The following is a 14302-nucleotide window of genomic DNA, read 5'->3' on the forward strand; positions in this document are numbered from 1 at the left end:
GCGCCTGTCAAAACTTATGAGCTTCCCTGGTTCATTCTGATAGTGTTGTTCTGATGAATAAAGAGTTTGCTACCCAGGGGCTTCATAAATTTTCTCTAGATTTTGACACTGTTTTGTATCTTAAAATGTTTTCGGAAGTGTTTGACGGATATTCTTCACTACACTTCAGTCGAAAGAGTTAGCCTTGTGATAAAAACGAGAATTAGTTAAGTTTTGAAATTCCTCCTAGTTCGGTTAGCGCGAAAAGGACCATACAACTTTTGTTTACACAAAAAGATAGACCCTTCAAATGTTACGTTAGGTAGTGATTAATATAGTAATTGAGAGAATTGAGAATATGTCCCTCAAATTCATGGAGCATTTAAAAAAAAACAAAAACTAATATGTGGTGGTAAACTATAACGAACAAAGTTTTGTGCACAGGTCAACAAATGAGGCACGCGACGCCTCTGCTCTACTTGTTGTTGGGATAATCACATTAATTTGCAAAAATGGATAGTGATCAAGCAGGTATTGAAATATGTACTCCACATGGCATCAACTTATTTCACTTAGTTTTGACTTCGTAGAGGCAGTTTATGAAAATCTTGTCTTCAAGTGCTGTTTAAACAATAAAATAAATGTATCGTGATAAAAAAGTTGACTTATCCTGTAATATCCTGTAAAGCCGTATATGAGGTATTATATGTAGATATGTATAGAAGATTATAGCAAAAAATCAGCTGCGATTATTTGCGATCTTTCGAGAAATTGGAAAATGAAGAGGGCGTGTCCATATAGGTGAATTTATCAAAAAAAAAGTACACAAATGCAGTTATTGACATTTTCATTTATTATATGGCAGTCAAGGCGGCAACCTAGGCAGGCCTTGTTTTGGGAAGGGGGGAGGGGGGCTTCGCCTTTCAGGTATATTTTTCTTGTTTCATAATTCCATCAGGTGCAATGCAAACATAGTTTGACAAAACTCAACTCAAAACAACTTAAGAAAGAAATTGGGACTCCTTGTGGATTTTCCAAAACTAGGCTTTGGAAATTCGGATGGCAACACTAGTCCAAGATTCTTTGCTGATCCGGAAAACGCTGCTCAAATAACAGGCTAGATTTTAATTTGATCTACCGGCTTAAAGTTATATTGGAGACACTCACACTTAATCTAGCTCGGTAAAATCTCCAACAGCCGATTACCTCGGCATTTACTTTTGCTGATATATCTGCAAAATATCTGTTTGTTAGCTGATATCTCAGCAAAATGATATTTGTTAGCTGAGTCTCGGCAATTGTTTTACTGGATCTCAGCAAAATAAATTGCAGAACTGCTCGGCTGTTGGAATCTCGGCGAAAAAAATTTAATTGTGCAGCTTATTCTCACAACTGCCCTATTGGTAGCAGTGCATGTTCTAACAGACAAGAATGCCATATGAAAAGAGCTAATTTATGATTTTAGTGGTGAAATGAAACAAATCAATACAAATTGAACCATCTTCTTATATCATCGAATGGCAATAATAATATTTTGGTTTCTTCAGTTACGTTTTGCTCTTGAGTTTGATTATCCTTCAGATTATTGCTTTGAACATAGTTGTGCAATGATGGCTTGTCCTGGGCCCGTAAAAAATGTTTACTTTCCCGTGTATCTCTTACGGGGTAAGTAAAGTAAACTGCTGAAATTGGAAATTAGTCAAATTGCATGATATATTACATATTAAGCTTTAATGCATTTAAGGCCTTCGAAAGACGTCCAAAGTTCTCCACTGTACTCTTTTAAGCTAGTACATCAAATTGCACATTTTGCAGTACTAGCTGCGTATACAGTATCTCACCACTCCGGTTCTCCTTAATTCGACATCACGGTCTCTTATGGAGCTTTTTATGCATTGGTAACATTTAATTGTATGGACTTGACAGTCAGATTATCAAATGTTTCGGATTAGCGGTGGGATACTATAATAAGTACACGCATACTCGCTGCAAAACCATTCTTTTTTTGTTCATCATCGACGATAATAGCAATAGCGTCGAAATCACCGATAGTATCCTCGCTCAATTCTCATTTGTTTCAATTAATTCGATGACAATCACATATTTTTGTTTTACAAATCATATGTTTAAACTTTTGGTTCTGTTCTGCTCAAAGACACACGAGACTACAAAAAAAAACAAGTTTCAAAAAACTGATTATGAATTGTGCATTCGATTTTTCGCTGGCATCACTGGAAGCTATTTCATTAATGTTAATTTTGACGTCGGACGCGCGTTCCGGTTTGGTGGGCGCGCTACAATGAGATGAATTTTAAGCTTGGATTTTATTTTTTGTACATAATTTCCGCATTCGCCCTATTCAGATAAACCTTTTGAAACTTGTGAGTTTGACAGAACCACCAACACCAAATTGTCGAGGTACACGGAGTTACAGGAGTTGTCAAGTTGGCCCCGGGTTGGTCGGAAGTTTCAGCAATGTTAGTAAATCTGTTCTTTTAGTACCCTTTTTTATTGCTATAGTTTTAAGCATAAGGAGTCAAATGAGCTTTTGATCATTACTCGATTACTTTTTCAAAGGGACGTATCAGCTTTTGTGAACAATGCGTTTCATCGTTGGTTTGGCGTAACTGGTAGCTCGTCCACGCATACCAACACCACTATCAGTTAGGGGAAAATTTCGATCAAATGCATTGTTTAGAAAAGCTGGTATGTCCCTTGAAAAAAGTAATCGAGATTTTTTATAAAATAGATCTTTTATTTGGCTTAAATGTTACTAAAATACGTTCAGTCCGAAAATAGCTACAACAGTTTATTTTTTTCCGATAAAACATTGCCTTTTGCTGACACAAACATTTAATTTTTTGATTGCTCAAAAAAATAAGTAGTGTTGATAAATGCCAAACTTTAACATCAGTTAAAATGAAGTTAAGATTTGTGGATTAACTGAAAAAAATCTTAATTGTTGATGGCAGTTGACATAGTCTTTTAAAAGAAATATGAAAATTTAATCAATTCTCGACAAACATTTTTTTTTACGTCTGGTTGAAAAATTGTTGAGCAAAATTGAAGTTGAGACAGTTGAGACGACCGCCAGGGAAGCACAGATTTATTTTGTTCAATAATAATGCATATCAAACATGATTAACTTAGCACATATTCAATTTAAATTTCTACCGTATGTACCGTAATAAAATCCCATATAATGAAGTGAGTTTAAACGACGTCGTCCACCATATTCAAAAAGTTACTAAGGGGTTGTTCCAAAAACTACGTAGACACTTTATTGGGTTGCTGTAGTTCCCGAGTGTCTACGGTCCATACCAATTTCCAATAAACATGTATGGACGATTGTCTACGCGGGGAGAGGTGGTCTAAAACATCCCAATAACGGTCTAGCTATGTAGTTTATGAACAGCCTCTAATCAGTTATGCTCTATTGCGCACTATCCTGCTGTTATGACAATACTCATGGCCGTAATTTTCAATCCTTTTTCTAATGTTGTCATCCCTTCCAGTTTCACATTGAATACATAAAAGATTTCTCGATTACTTTTTCGAAAGGGACGTATCAGCTTTTCTAAACAATTCATTTGATTGTCGATTTAGCGTAACTGGTAGCTCGCCCACGCATACTAACACCACTATGGTTGGGGAAGATTTTCCCTATCTGATGGTAGTGTTAGCATGCGCGTGTGCGAGAGCTGATACGCCCCTTTGAAAAAGTAATCGAGATTTGTTTAGTAATTATTACCTTATATTTCACAACCCGATACATAACCCCTTATCGTTTCTCACCTTCAGCTTTAGTATGTCGGATGCTCGGCCTACGTAGTAAACTAATCCTTCTCTTCTTCTGCCTGTTCCTAGCAGCAGTTTTAATCCAACCCAAAGTAGCCAATAGTAAAACAGTAACAAATGCATCGCCCCAAACACAAATAAAAATTCACCACTGTTATTTATTTTTCTTTCTTTATTTCCATTTCGAATATCGTTCTTCGTGTTATGGTACTTTGCGCGTGCTATCTGAAACAATTCCCAATGTAATAACAAACAAACAAAAAATGCAGGCAACGCAAAATATTGTCGGCTTACCGGCTGGTGTACAAATTGTAAATGTTAGACCTGGCGCACCACCCACGCAACAACAAGCACAGCAAAAAACTGTTGCCGCTGTATCACCTAGAGTTGTTATTGGTAGTCAGCAAATAGTTAGTTCTAGACCACCAAATGCAAACGCTGTAAGAATTTTTCCAATTTTTACTGTCTTTTCTTTTATGTTTTTGTTTCGTTTTTTTTTCTTCTTTCGTTTCATTGTTTTCTTTTTTGTTTCATTCATTGTTTCCTGTCGGTTATATGTTTTCTTTTATGTTTTGTTATGTTTTCATTCTTCATTGAGCACAATCACGGCATTGATTAATTAATTTCCCCCTCCCAATGGAATGGAAACTAAAAAAAAAAATCAGTATTAATCCTCCACTGTGGCATTATCGCTAGTAATTATTCTGGACGACTGTTTCTGAATCTGAATTAATTAATCAATTAACCTCTTATTTACCATTAACATTTTCTTCTAAGTTCTGTTAATTTGATGTTTTTTTTTGTTCTGTGGAAAATCTGTTTCGATAGATGTATTAATTGTCGTTTTTTTCCCCTTCCGCCGATGCAGATCACACTAAGTGCCCTTCAAGGACAGCCGGGCTCGACGCTGCTACTGAAGAATGAGCAGGGCCAGTTCCAGCTGCTGCGGATCGGACCGGCGCCGACCGGTGCCCAGATAACGCCTGCTAACCTGACCGCCACGTCGGGCGGTAATCAGACGATACGGTTGCAAACTGTACCAGCTGTAAGTAGGTTTACCGGTCCTCCATTAGCCCTCCGCAAGACCATAGTCACCACGCAACAGGTGAAACAGAAGCAAAATGTAATTACCAAAAGTCTTCCATCGTTGGTTGGCCTGTTTCAAGATATACTTTACTACCTTCTATTTTATTGTTTTCATGATTTTCGTTCTATATTCTTCTATGTTTCAAATGTTTTAGTTGTTCCCTGGTTTTCTTCATTTTCTAGATGATTTGGTTTGTTTGAAACGTTTGTTGATGCTGTTTTATACTTCCGTAAAATGATTTACTTTTTGTAATGCTTAAAGATCATTTATTGTTCGATTGATGAAAAGCGGCAATTGGAACTTCTTGTATTGTTATTGGGGTTTCTCAGAAAACACACACATCGGTCAGAATAGTTTTTGACACGATTTTTCCGGATATCCCAATAGTATCTCCTTGATAAAATTCACCGAGGAAAACGAGCATGGAATCGTTTCCGTCTTCTTCTGTTTGCTTCTCCCAATTTTCCGCTACAGTGAAACTAGCTTTCACATGTTGTTTCTCCTGTTGAGTTGCTGATTTTTCCTCCTGACATTTTTTCTGTTGATTCCCCGTTTTGTATGATCGTTAGTAGTTTTGCAAGTCGCATGCAGCCGTTCGGACGTGCAATTAATACATCTAACAATGTACCCTTCCTTTTTGAACCGTTTTCTGCATCGCCGCCATCCTGCCAGCAGCCCATTTCATCCGGTTCTGGTACGATTATCGTCAATTCGCAATCCATCACCACCACGCCAACCAGCTATGTGACGACGCAGTCGACCCCGGTAGCCTCGGTGGCACCTGTTCCGGCGCTGGCCGCCCAACAGCACATAACCATCTCGGCAGCAGCAGCCCAGTCACCTGCTACGGCCATGGCTACCGGTCAACCTACCGTAGTCTCCACCCAGCAACCGCAAACTGTCGTGACCCATCAACCACAGCAACCTCAACATCCTGGCCAACCAGCGACGCAGACCGTGGTCGTAACGACCACGACCGGTGGCCAAACCGCCCAGCAGCGCAACTCGTTAGATAATACCAAAGAAAAATGCAGGAAATTTCTCACCAATCTGATTGAGCTGTCCAAACGGGAACCGAAACCGGTGGAGAAGAACGTCCGAACGCTGATCCAGGAGCTGGTGGATGCCAACGTCGAGCCGGAGGAGTTTTGCGAACGGTTAGAACGGTTACTGAATGCCAGCCCGCAACCGTGTCTGATTGGTTTCCTCAAGGTTAGATCCTGAGTCCACCCACGAAGTTGCGCAAAGCTAATTGTTAATTTTTTTTCTATCACTAAACCTACAGAAAAGTCTACCGCTCTTGCGGCAATCGCTCGTTACGAAAGAGATCACGATCGAAGGCATTAATCCGCCCTCGGCAAATGTGGCCTTCTCCGGCTCGCCGCTAACGCAAATACCTGTAAGTGTTGAACTAGACTTATGGAAGGGTTTATTCAAAATGTGTCCTACTTTGCATTTATGGCGACATGTTGTGGATAAACTCTTCAAATTTTTCTACTTTTTTTTAGCGGCAAGCGATCAAAACTTTGAAGAATTATAACTGTAATCGTTGTTTTCTAAATTTGGTGAATAATGGTGCTTACTCTTACGAGTCAAAGTCACAACCGTTTTACTTGGTTGGTGAACATTGTCCAAGATTAATCAGTTTGTCTTACGATGGGGAATGGTTTAATGATTTTTTGTTTGAAACAATTATTTTCCATACTGGGTTGTTTAAAAGTTAGTCCAAATATAAAGAATAATACTAATAATAGTAATTGGAATTGATACCTACCTGATGCATAGGGTAAATGACTATGTTGGCCTATGAATCTAAAGATTGATCCCATCGATGAAAATTTTCTGTTTACATTTTTTCTTAGACGAATGCGGTATCCGGAATATTTGGTTGCTAATGAATAATTGACAAATAATACTACCGGAATTTATGCATGGGCTAGGAAAACTAAAAGGCCGACATTAGAGACATCAACCCTACATCGAAAAAAATTGTGATAGGCCTACCCTAAAAGCAAAACAAAGCATTATATTTGGAAGACAAACGGTATTGGGAAATCATCCGATAATTATTAGACTGAATAGTTCATTAGTCCGAATGATTGAAAGTTTAAGAATTAACATAGAATTTATCTTCAAACGCTCAAGTCTATGCAGTTGAAAACAAGTTAACCAATCCTAAGCAAAGAGATGAACCACACCTCTATACCTAAAGCTAAACTAAACCAAATCGAAGAGCAAATGTCTTATCTCTTAATTAAATTCCTCATGTTATATCTATCAATTTTGTTTTTTTTTTAATAAAATATCAAATTTCAGAGAACCACCATGAACTACGGAGTACTAGTAAAGGCTTGCTGGAGCACGATTTAAAAATCCGGCAATCTTAAAAAAATGATTGATGCTGTAATAAAATGGAGCAACCTTAAGGCGATACGATCCAGCGTCCACAAACCATAGGCACTTGCACTGTGCAGGGCTGTTACTACAGGCGCGGATTTCGCGAATTTCACGATTTTCGAGGATTTGTCGCGGATTTGAACTTTCAGTCGCGGAAATCGCGGAGATACTGATGTGCTGTCACAAAAATTGTGGAATTCATTGTAACCTTTCCATCTCGGATTATTTTGCTGTCATCAATTTTCTTGTTCACATGGCTCTCAACTTTTTACCGGTTCAAACCAAACACCCTGCAAATAATCGAGAAATGATCTCAATTCCATAAGTCACACCGGACTTACACGGTTTAGTTTAGTTTAATTTTCTTTATTAACAAGACTTTCAGCGGACTTACACGGAAATTCCCTGAGGTTTGTCTAATGTGAGACATTTTCCTTTTTTTCCAATAGGAACATAGCACTTTTCGTTGTCAATCATAAAGTAATCGTATATATGCGAGTAATTACCATGTGTACCGGATATTCTAGGTTCTCCAAATCGTCCTGGATCATGCCAACCTATTTCCGTGTATGTCAAATGTTCTAGGATTTCCAAATCGATATTTTGATATTACAGATATTATCCTAGTCTTTGTTGATCTAGTAAAATAAATCATATGAACTGCAGGACGATTTGGAGAACCTAGATCATCTGGTATACGGGAAAATAATTAAACATTATCCATATAGACACTATGAGTCTGTTTGGACATATTTCGATACTACAGACTTTATTCCAGTCATAGTTGGTCTAGTAGAATAAATCATCTGAACTCCAGAACGATTTGGAGAACTTAAAAACATCTGGTATACATGACAATAGTTAATGCATGATCCACATCATTTGTAATAATGTTTCATCAAATCTAGTCCGGTCCGGGTTGGAAAATTTCTCTGTTTTCTTGGGCGTAGGATGGTACAAGTATAGAAAGCTCTCAATTAAAATGTGAGAGTACTTCAAAGAACACTAAGTTGAGAGCAGGCAAAAATCTAATATTCTATAAGCAGTAAGCTTGAAAAGCCATGTAGTAGTATACAAATACTACTTTTAGGCAATGAAAACAGTTTTTTTTGCCGCGGATTAGTATTTGAAGTCGCTGATTTCTTTTGAGAAATCGCGGAATTCGCGGATCAAATTTAGAAAATCTTGTAACAGTCCTGACTGTCACGCTCGGACACTGTTGCGATTTCAGGCATTACATTTGCATCATCATATTTGCTGCGTCGCAGCAAACATGGGGAAACAGTTTTGTTTTCCGGTAGTCCGGTAGATCCGGTAGTGAGCACAGGGTGTCGATTACCTGGAAAAACCTGGAAAATCAGGGAATATCAGGGAATTCTTTTTTGGGCCTGGAAAATCAGGGATTGCCAGGGAATTCCATTCAAAGTCAGGGAGATATTTCTTTATGACAGAAACATATTAATAAGTATGGCTGACTTCGTTAGTTTTAACCAACTTAATTACTCGTTGTAGTTTGAGGATGGTTTTCAATTTCAAAATTTGAATAGAGTTGCGAAAGTGTGGTTGTTCAATGCTTGATGTTGCAGTTTTGCAAGTGGAGCAAAAGATACTCAAATAAAAGGGTATTCGATGATTTTGAGCCTATTATAAATTCAGCTCCCACTGGGTGATGTCACATTCCTGAGTTGAAACGAGATAAAAATTCAGTTCCGTAGAGACGCTAGACGTTGTTCGTTGTTGCAAAATTGAGCTGCTTATGGGCATGTGCGTCTCTTAAAAGATGTTATACCTAATTGCGTCAGACAAAATTTAACCTTCAAGTAGATTCTGCGTCTGCTCGATCCAGCTGTGTCCAAAAAAAAAAAACAATCCCTTGAGCGCATTGGAGCGCTTTTGAGTAAATGCTAGAATGATTAAGAGTTAAGCTGGGCTTGGATAAGGCAAGTAATTGATCAACTCATTTGAATTCAATTGGCTTGAAAAATTGAGCCTGGTCCATTTTTTTTCATTTAAGTCAGTTAAATGGCATAGTTTAGTTTAGTTTAATGAGAATTCCATCCAATGTTCAGAAGAAATTAGAGGAGCATTCCAAGATAATTCTGAGCAAAATTTGCCAGATGGTGTTGGCAGGGAAGGGGTATTACAAGTTTTGCTCACAAAAGCTAATAGCCCCTTTTCAATTGTTGGTCTGAAGTAAATTCTACGGAGAATTTCATGCAAATTAAAAAAAAAATGAAGCTCCAGTGAATTCTTAGAAAGAGTTTAAAATTCGAAGAAAGGATGAATTTTAAGAATTTTTTCGAGTGTTCTACAGATAATTTCTGTACTATTATATAAACAATTTCAAGGGATTTCCAGAAAGAATTCTGGAGAGATCTCTGTGAAAAGAAATTAATCTAAAGGAAAGGCTTGAGAATAATTAAATAAAAGTCTGTAAAGTTTTGCACGAAATTTTCGTACACAAATTGTGAAGACTTCGAACCCTGCCGCAGATCCAAATTCAAGATCCAGCAAAGGTGCTGCTGTCTTAGAAATTACCCATTTAACCTTCGGCTTCATCGCTTTTAGTTTAGTGCTTATTAAAATACCTAAACCGCGATAATTTCCAAAATTCCGGGAGAAAAACGGGAAAATTGCTAATCGAGATTTGCTGGTCACCATGGAGATGATTTGGAGATTTGGATGAATTTATGCCCCTTGGGTAGCACCTGGATTTTTTTTTGAAATCAGGGAATATCAGCGAATTTTGGTTGAGTCGACACCCTGTGAGCATTAGCTTCTATCAACACCTGGGCAAACTCGTTAGCAAGAGTTTTGAATTGTCCAACTCTTCAATAAACATTATACGATAACCTTACTTATTCCAATGGAATCGCTATGGTATGAGTTTCGTAAGCCTTATTATAAAAATATCATACGAGAAACCCTTTCTAGAAGGACCATTCCAAAATGACTTAGTGTCGTCTTGTATGGCTCTTAAATATAAGTACTTTTTTGACTTGGTATTTAAGTATTAAAATGGTCGTTTGGATCCCAAGTTACCTAAGATCTTCCGTAGAAGCTCGTACGAATAGTTTAGAATGGTTGAGGGAGAAGTTAAGGAGAAATTGAATAAGATTTTCCTAAATAGATACTCAACCCTTTAATGATATACCTGAAAAAGGTCTTGTTAGAAATTTGTGCAAAATACTCCAAAGATGTTTCTGAAAGGTCACGGAGGTTTTTTTTCTTCTAGAAAGGCTCTTGAATACATCAGTTCATTGGGCCCATTTATAAGAACTGTTCTCAATATAATGCGAGATATTCTTAGAACTATCTTTATTCCTTTTTTGAAAGATAAGGCTTGCCCTATAAAAAACATAATCGAGCAAATTGACGTACAATTTATGTGTTTCTGGACCACTAATTTTAACATGATTCTACAAGAAATAATCTCAGTAGCGTATACATAGAAAGTCATCTGAATTTTCACGTAGAAATAATGTGGTTTTTGCAGTGTGTGATGGTAAAACTTAATCCTAAGAATTATCTAATAACACTGCGCAACAAGATTCTAGGACAGCCTTTTTTTTTGCTGTTTTTGACGTTCTTGTAGTCTCCTGAGTTCTAGTCTAAAATATACTTTAACCCTAACGCGTCACGTTTTTTATGAGACTATACCGGTATACTCTAGGCTTTAACCGAAGACAACAAATCAAGAAGACTGGCAACTCTTCCATTTTCTCACACGAGCGCTATGAGACACGTGCAATCGCGTCATCTGCCGCTCAAAGGTAAATGCTTCGAACGAATTTGATAGCAAAGATTAGATCCTCAGAAAAAGGGTTTGAGTATTTGCTCATTTTTCTATGCGTTGCTTCCAACTTCACTCAAGCGCAGCGCCATTGTATCTGTCGCTTGGATTCTGGCAAAGTGGCCAGTCTTCTTGATCTATTGTGGTTCGCTTTAACTCAAGGAACCACAATAGAGTCAAATATGGTTAGATTTGTCTGTCCTTTAAAAAATAAATTCGAATTTGCCGCGCAGTGTAACTGTGCGGTTCAAACAGCTATTTTTAAGTAGACTGAATTCATCGAAAACCGTTTCCGATTGCCGATAAGATTAACACACTTTCACCATTTTTAGGCCCAAATACGCCCTGTAACGCAAACCATCGTAACCCAGAACAGTATGGTCGGTCAGACGCAGATCCGAATGCTAACGACGCAGTCGGGCACGACGACCGTACCCCGGATAGGACAGACGACGATACGACCGGCCGCACCCGTGCGGATACAAACACCCGTCCACCAACAGCACCTGCATACGACCACCACCGTTGCCGCCAGTGGGCCCCGGCAAATCACCGCCCAGCAGATACGACCAAATGCCACGGCCACCGTAGGCCATACTACCATCGTGCAAACGAACCAACAGCTGCCTCAGACGATCTCAACGACACCCCCAGCGCTGCTGCCGGTAAGTTCCCATACCCTATCATCCGTCAACTCTTTTCCCGAGTGTGAATTACGCACACTGTGTAGTAGCAACACCACTTTATTGCAAAACATGCCATAATTTCTGAATATCCTCCTCATCCCTAGTCCCACGTTCCTCTCACAGCAGTTTCTCAGAGAAATTTAGTATCATAAACAATTCCCTTCTTTTATTGTATTGTTGAGTAAGAGTTGCCAATCCTTCCCTTGTTAGTTATTATTGTTGTTGTTGTTGTTCTTGTTAGAAGAAACGGTTTGAGTGCTGTTTAATTTTCTTTATTTTACTATGTCCTTCGTTGCCACTATTGTTTTTTCCTTCTCTATTTAGTGTAATCAAAATTAACATACCCCCGCACTGACTTTTGTACACAGACACCTACAAACACACGCATTCAATATTACCCAAAAACACACGTGGAAGAGCTCGCTTTCCTTTTATTATCTATTTACAAAAACCGGAGATGTGCAAACTGCTTGTCGGATTGTTCTGTTGTTGTAGTTTGCATATCTCGAGTAACTTACAGTAGAAACGAAAAGAAATTAATGTATGATCCTCGCTTGTGCTTATTAAACTTTGTAGAGTTGTACTTGGTAAAAAAAAAATGCGAAATGCATCTTGGATTGGAGTTAAAAAGTTTTACAAAGCCCCATTAATTTGTAACGATTTCCTTTGTTAATAGTTATAGTTAACTTTTATTATTACTACAGTAGAGTTTCTAGCTTCGTTTCACACATATTTTACAGTACGTTTTTTGCGGAGTTCGACTATTAATTGCTGTTACTTGCTGCTGGACCATAACGGAACGCTGTTTATAGAACAAAATACGTTTATCATACCTTTCTTCAGTAAACAAATATAATGCATGACGCCGGTTTATTTCGTTGCCCTTAAATTATACTGTAATATTGTTTTTCAATCACTTACTTATTACTAATAGACGGATTTTAAGCAAACCAATATTTATAATTAACAAACTTTTTTTACAATTAATGGACATAATCGGTTTGAAACGCTTTTAACCTAGCCGCCCTAATCTTTTAATTTTTCCCAAACATGTAAACAGTCAACAGTATCAATCTGCTAAAACGAAAACCATTCTTGTAAACCAGAAAAACCAGAAACCTTGTTTTATATATACTAGGACTTTTTTTTCTCTCTGCTATGGTAGTTGGTGATGGTTCAGGAACGAAACGATATCGTAATATTTATCATAACCAAACAATCTGGAATCTTTGCTCGCGAATTTGTATAATTTTGCTGTGTTTTGCCGGTTTCTTTCCTCTTATTTTCAACCACTTTATATCTGCATGATCCTCCCCTTAAAAAATAAAAAGAATTCCCATTGGATGTGAAATGTAAAAAAAAAATCTGATTTCATCCCTTAAATTTCGTTACTGCATCCCAGTTTATGGTACCTAGTCAATGGACACTAAATTTCTCTCTGCTGGACTCTCTGAAACTTGTAATTTTGTATTCATTTATATCAAGCTATACATTATCATCCCCTCGAATCTGAATTGCTAGTAACATGCGCAAATAACGTGCAAATCAGTGGTAGGTTATCCTTTAATAAGCATCACAGTAAAATTTATGTTTGAGTACATTTTTAAAGATGATAATCTTTGCTGGTATCAATCGTGCTTCTTTGGAGGTTAGGTTAGGTATGGGAATCTCGAATGAAAATCTCATGTTCTCTGTTGGATATTACTTCAGATTATGATTTTTACAACATCCGTCCTACCTGTACGGACCTATCAACCCATGCTCTATAAGTAGTGGTACTGAAATAAGCTTTATGTTTTAAGTGAATAGATACCACCCAATAATTGTCATTGTAACATACACTGCACAAACGTATAGAATCCTGTAGGGAAAAATCTGACGGAAGTCCGCAAAACTCCGCCATTTTTGGCAAAGTTCAGTGTTTTTCGGAAACCGGAAAAAAGCTCACATTTTGCACTTCGTTGCATTTCCACGACTGCGGTTCAACATTTCACTAAGAATTCAAATAACGTAAACAAACTAACTCATACCGTAGACAACGGTAAAGTCACGCACAAAGCTGGAACATTTTGCTCTGTGGCAAGTGTTGGCAGTTTATGTGAACAAAACGAATCACGTTGCCAAATCGTCTGATGATATTTCCGTGAATATCTCTCGAGTAACATTTGAAATGGGCCTATGTCGAAAACGTAAACAAATCGGATTTTGATACCATTCTTTAGCACCGCTTGATAGCCACTAATCGTGTAGGAAAATTCCGCATAATCGAGAAAAATCATTAAAAATAACTCGATTTTCGAAATGGCCTATCAAGGAAATTTTTCGATTCATTAATAGGCCCGCACGCTTAAACGGCCAACCATTAATTTATTTTATTTCATCGATAAGCCTAGTGACGTGATGATTGATAATTTTCAAACCAAAGCTACTTAGGCCCTACTGGTTGAGGCAGGGCCGATGATTTGTTTTGAATTTATTTGACGTTGCGAAAAGGCTTAGCATAAAATTCGTGATGACAAGCACAACGGCTTAACAAAAAAGGCCTATCCATGGAAAGATTCA

General features: G+C 37.8%; 1 protein-coding gene across 6 annotated transcripts in view; it reads left to right on the plus strand.

The window, feature by feature from the left end:
* The window catches only part of Taf4 (TBP-associated factor 4), a 52624-nt gene that overhangs the window by 23712 nt on the left and 14610 nt on the right, over positions 1 to 14302 (plus strand). For 2 of the 6 annotated variants that reach the window (XM_065231379.1, XM_065231384.1), the window contains exons 3-7: positions 4047 to 4217; positions 4646 to 4822; positions 5537 to 6076; positions 6150 to 6263; positions 11387 to 11719. In XM_065231379.1, coding sequence (XP_065087451.1) covers positions 4047 to 4217; positions 4646 to 4822; positions 5537 to 6076; positions 6150 to 6263; positions 11387 to 11719 — 1335 coding nt within the window. Of the gene's footprint in view, positions 1 to 4046; positions 4218 to 4645; positions 4901 to 5536; positions 6077 to 6149; positions 6264 to 11386; positions 11720 to 14302 lie in introns of all 6 variants that reach the window. The other 4 variants (XM_065231378.1, XM_065231380.1, XM_065231381.1 and 1 more) reach the window with 4 other exon arrangements.

Source organism: Ochlerotatus camptorhynchus, unplaced genomic scaffold (genome assembly GCF_037179485.1).
Source record: "Ochlerotatus camptorhynchus isolate MF236.1 unplaced genomic scaffold, CSIRO-AGI_Acam_v1.1 ptg000353l, whole genome shotgun sequence".
In the NCBI taxonomy this organism is placed as follows: Eukaryota; Metazoa; Arthropoda; class Insecta; order Diptera; family Culicidae; genus Ochlerotatus; species Ochlerotatus camptorhynchus.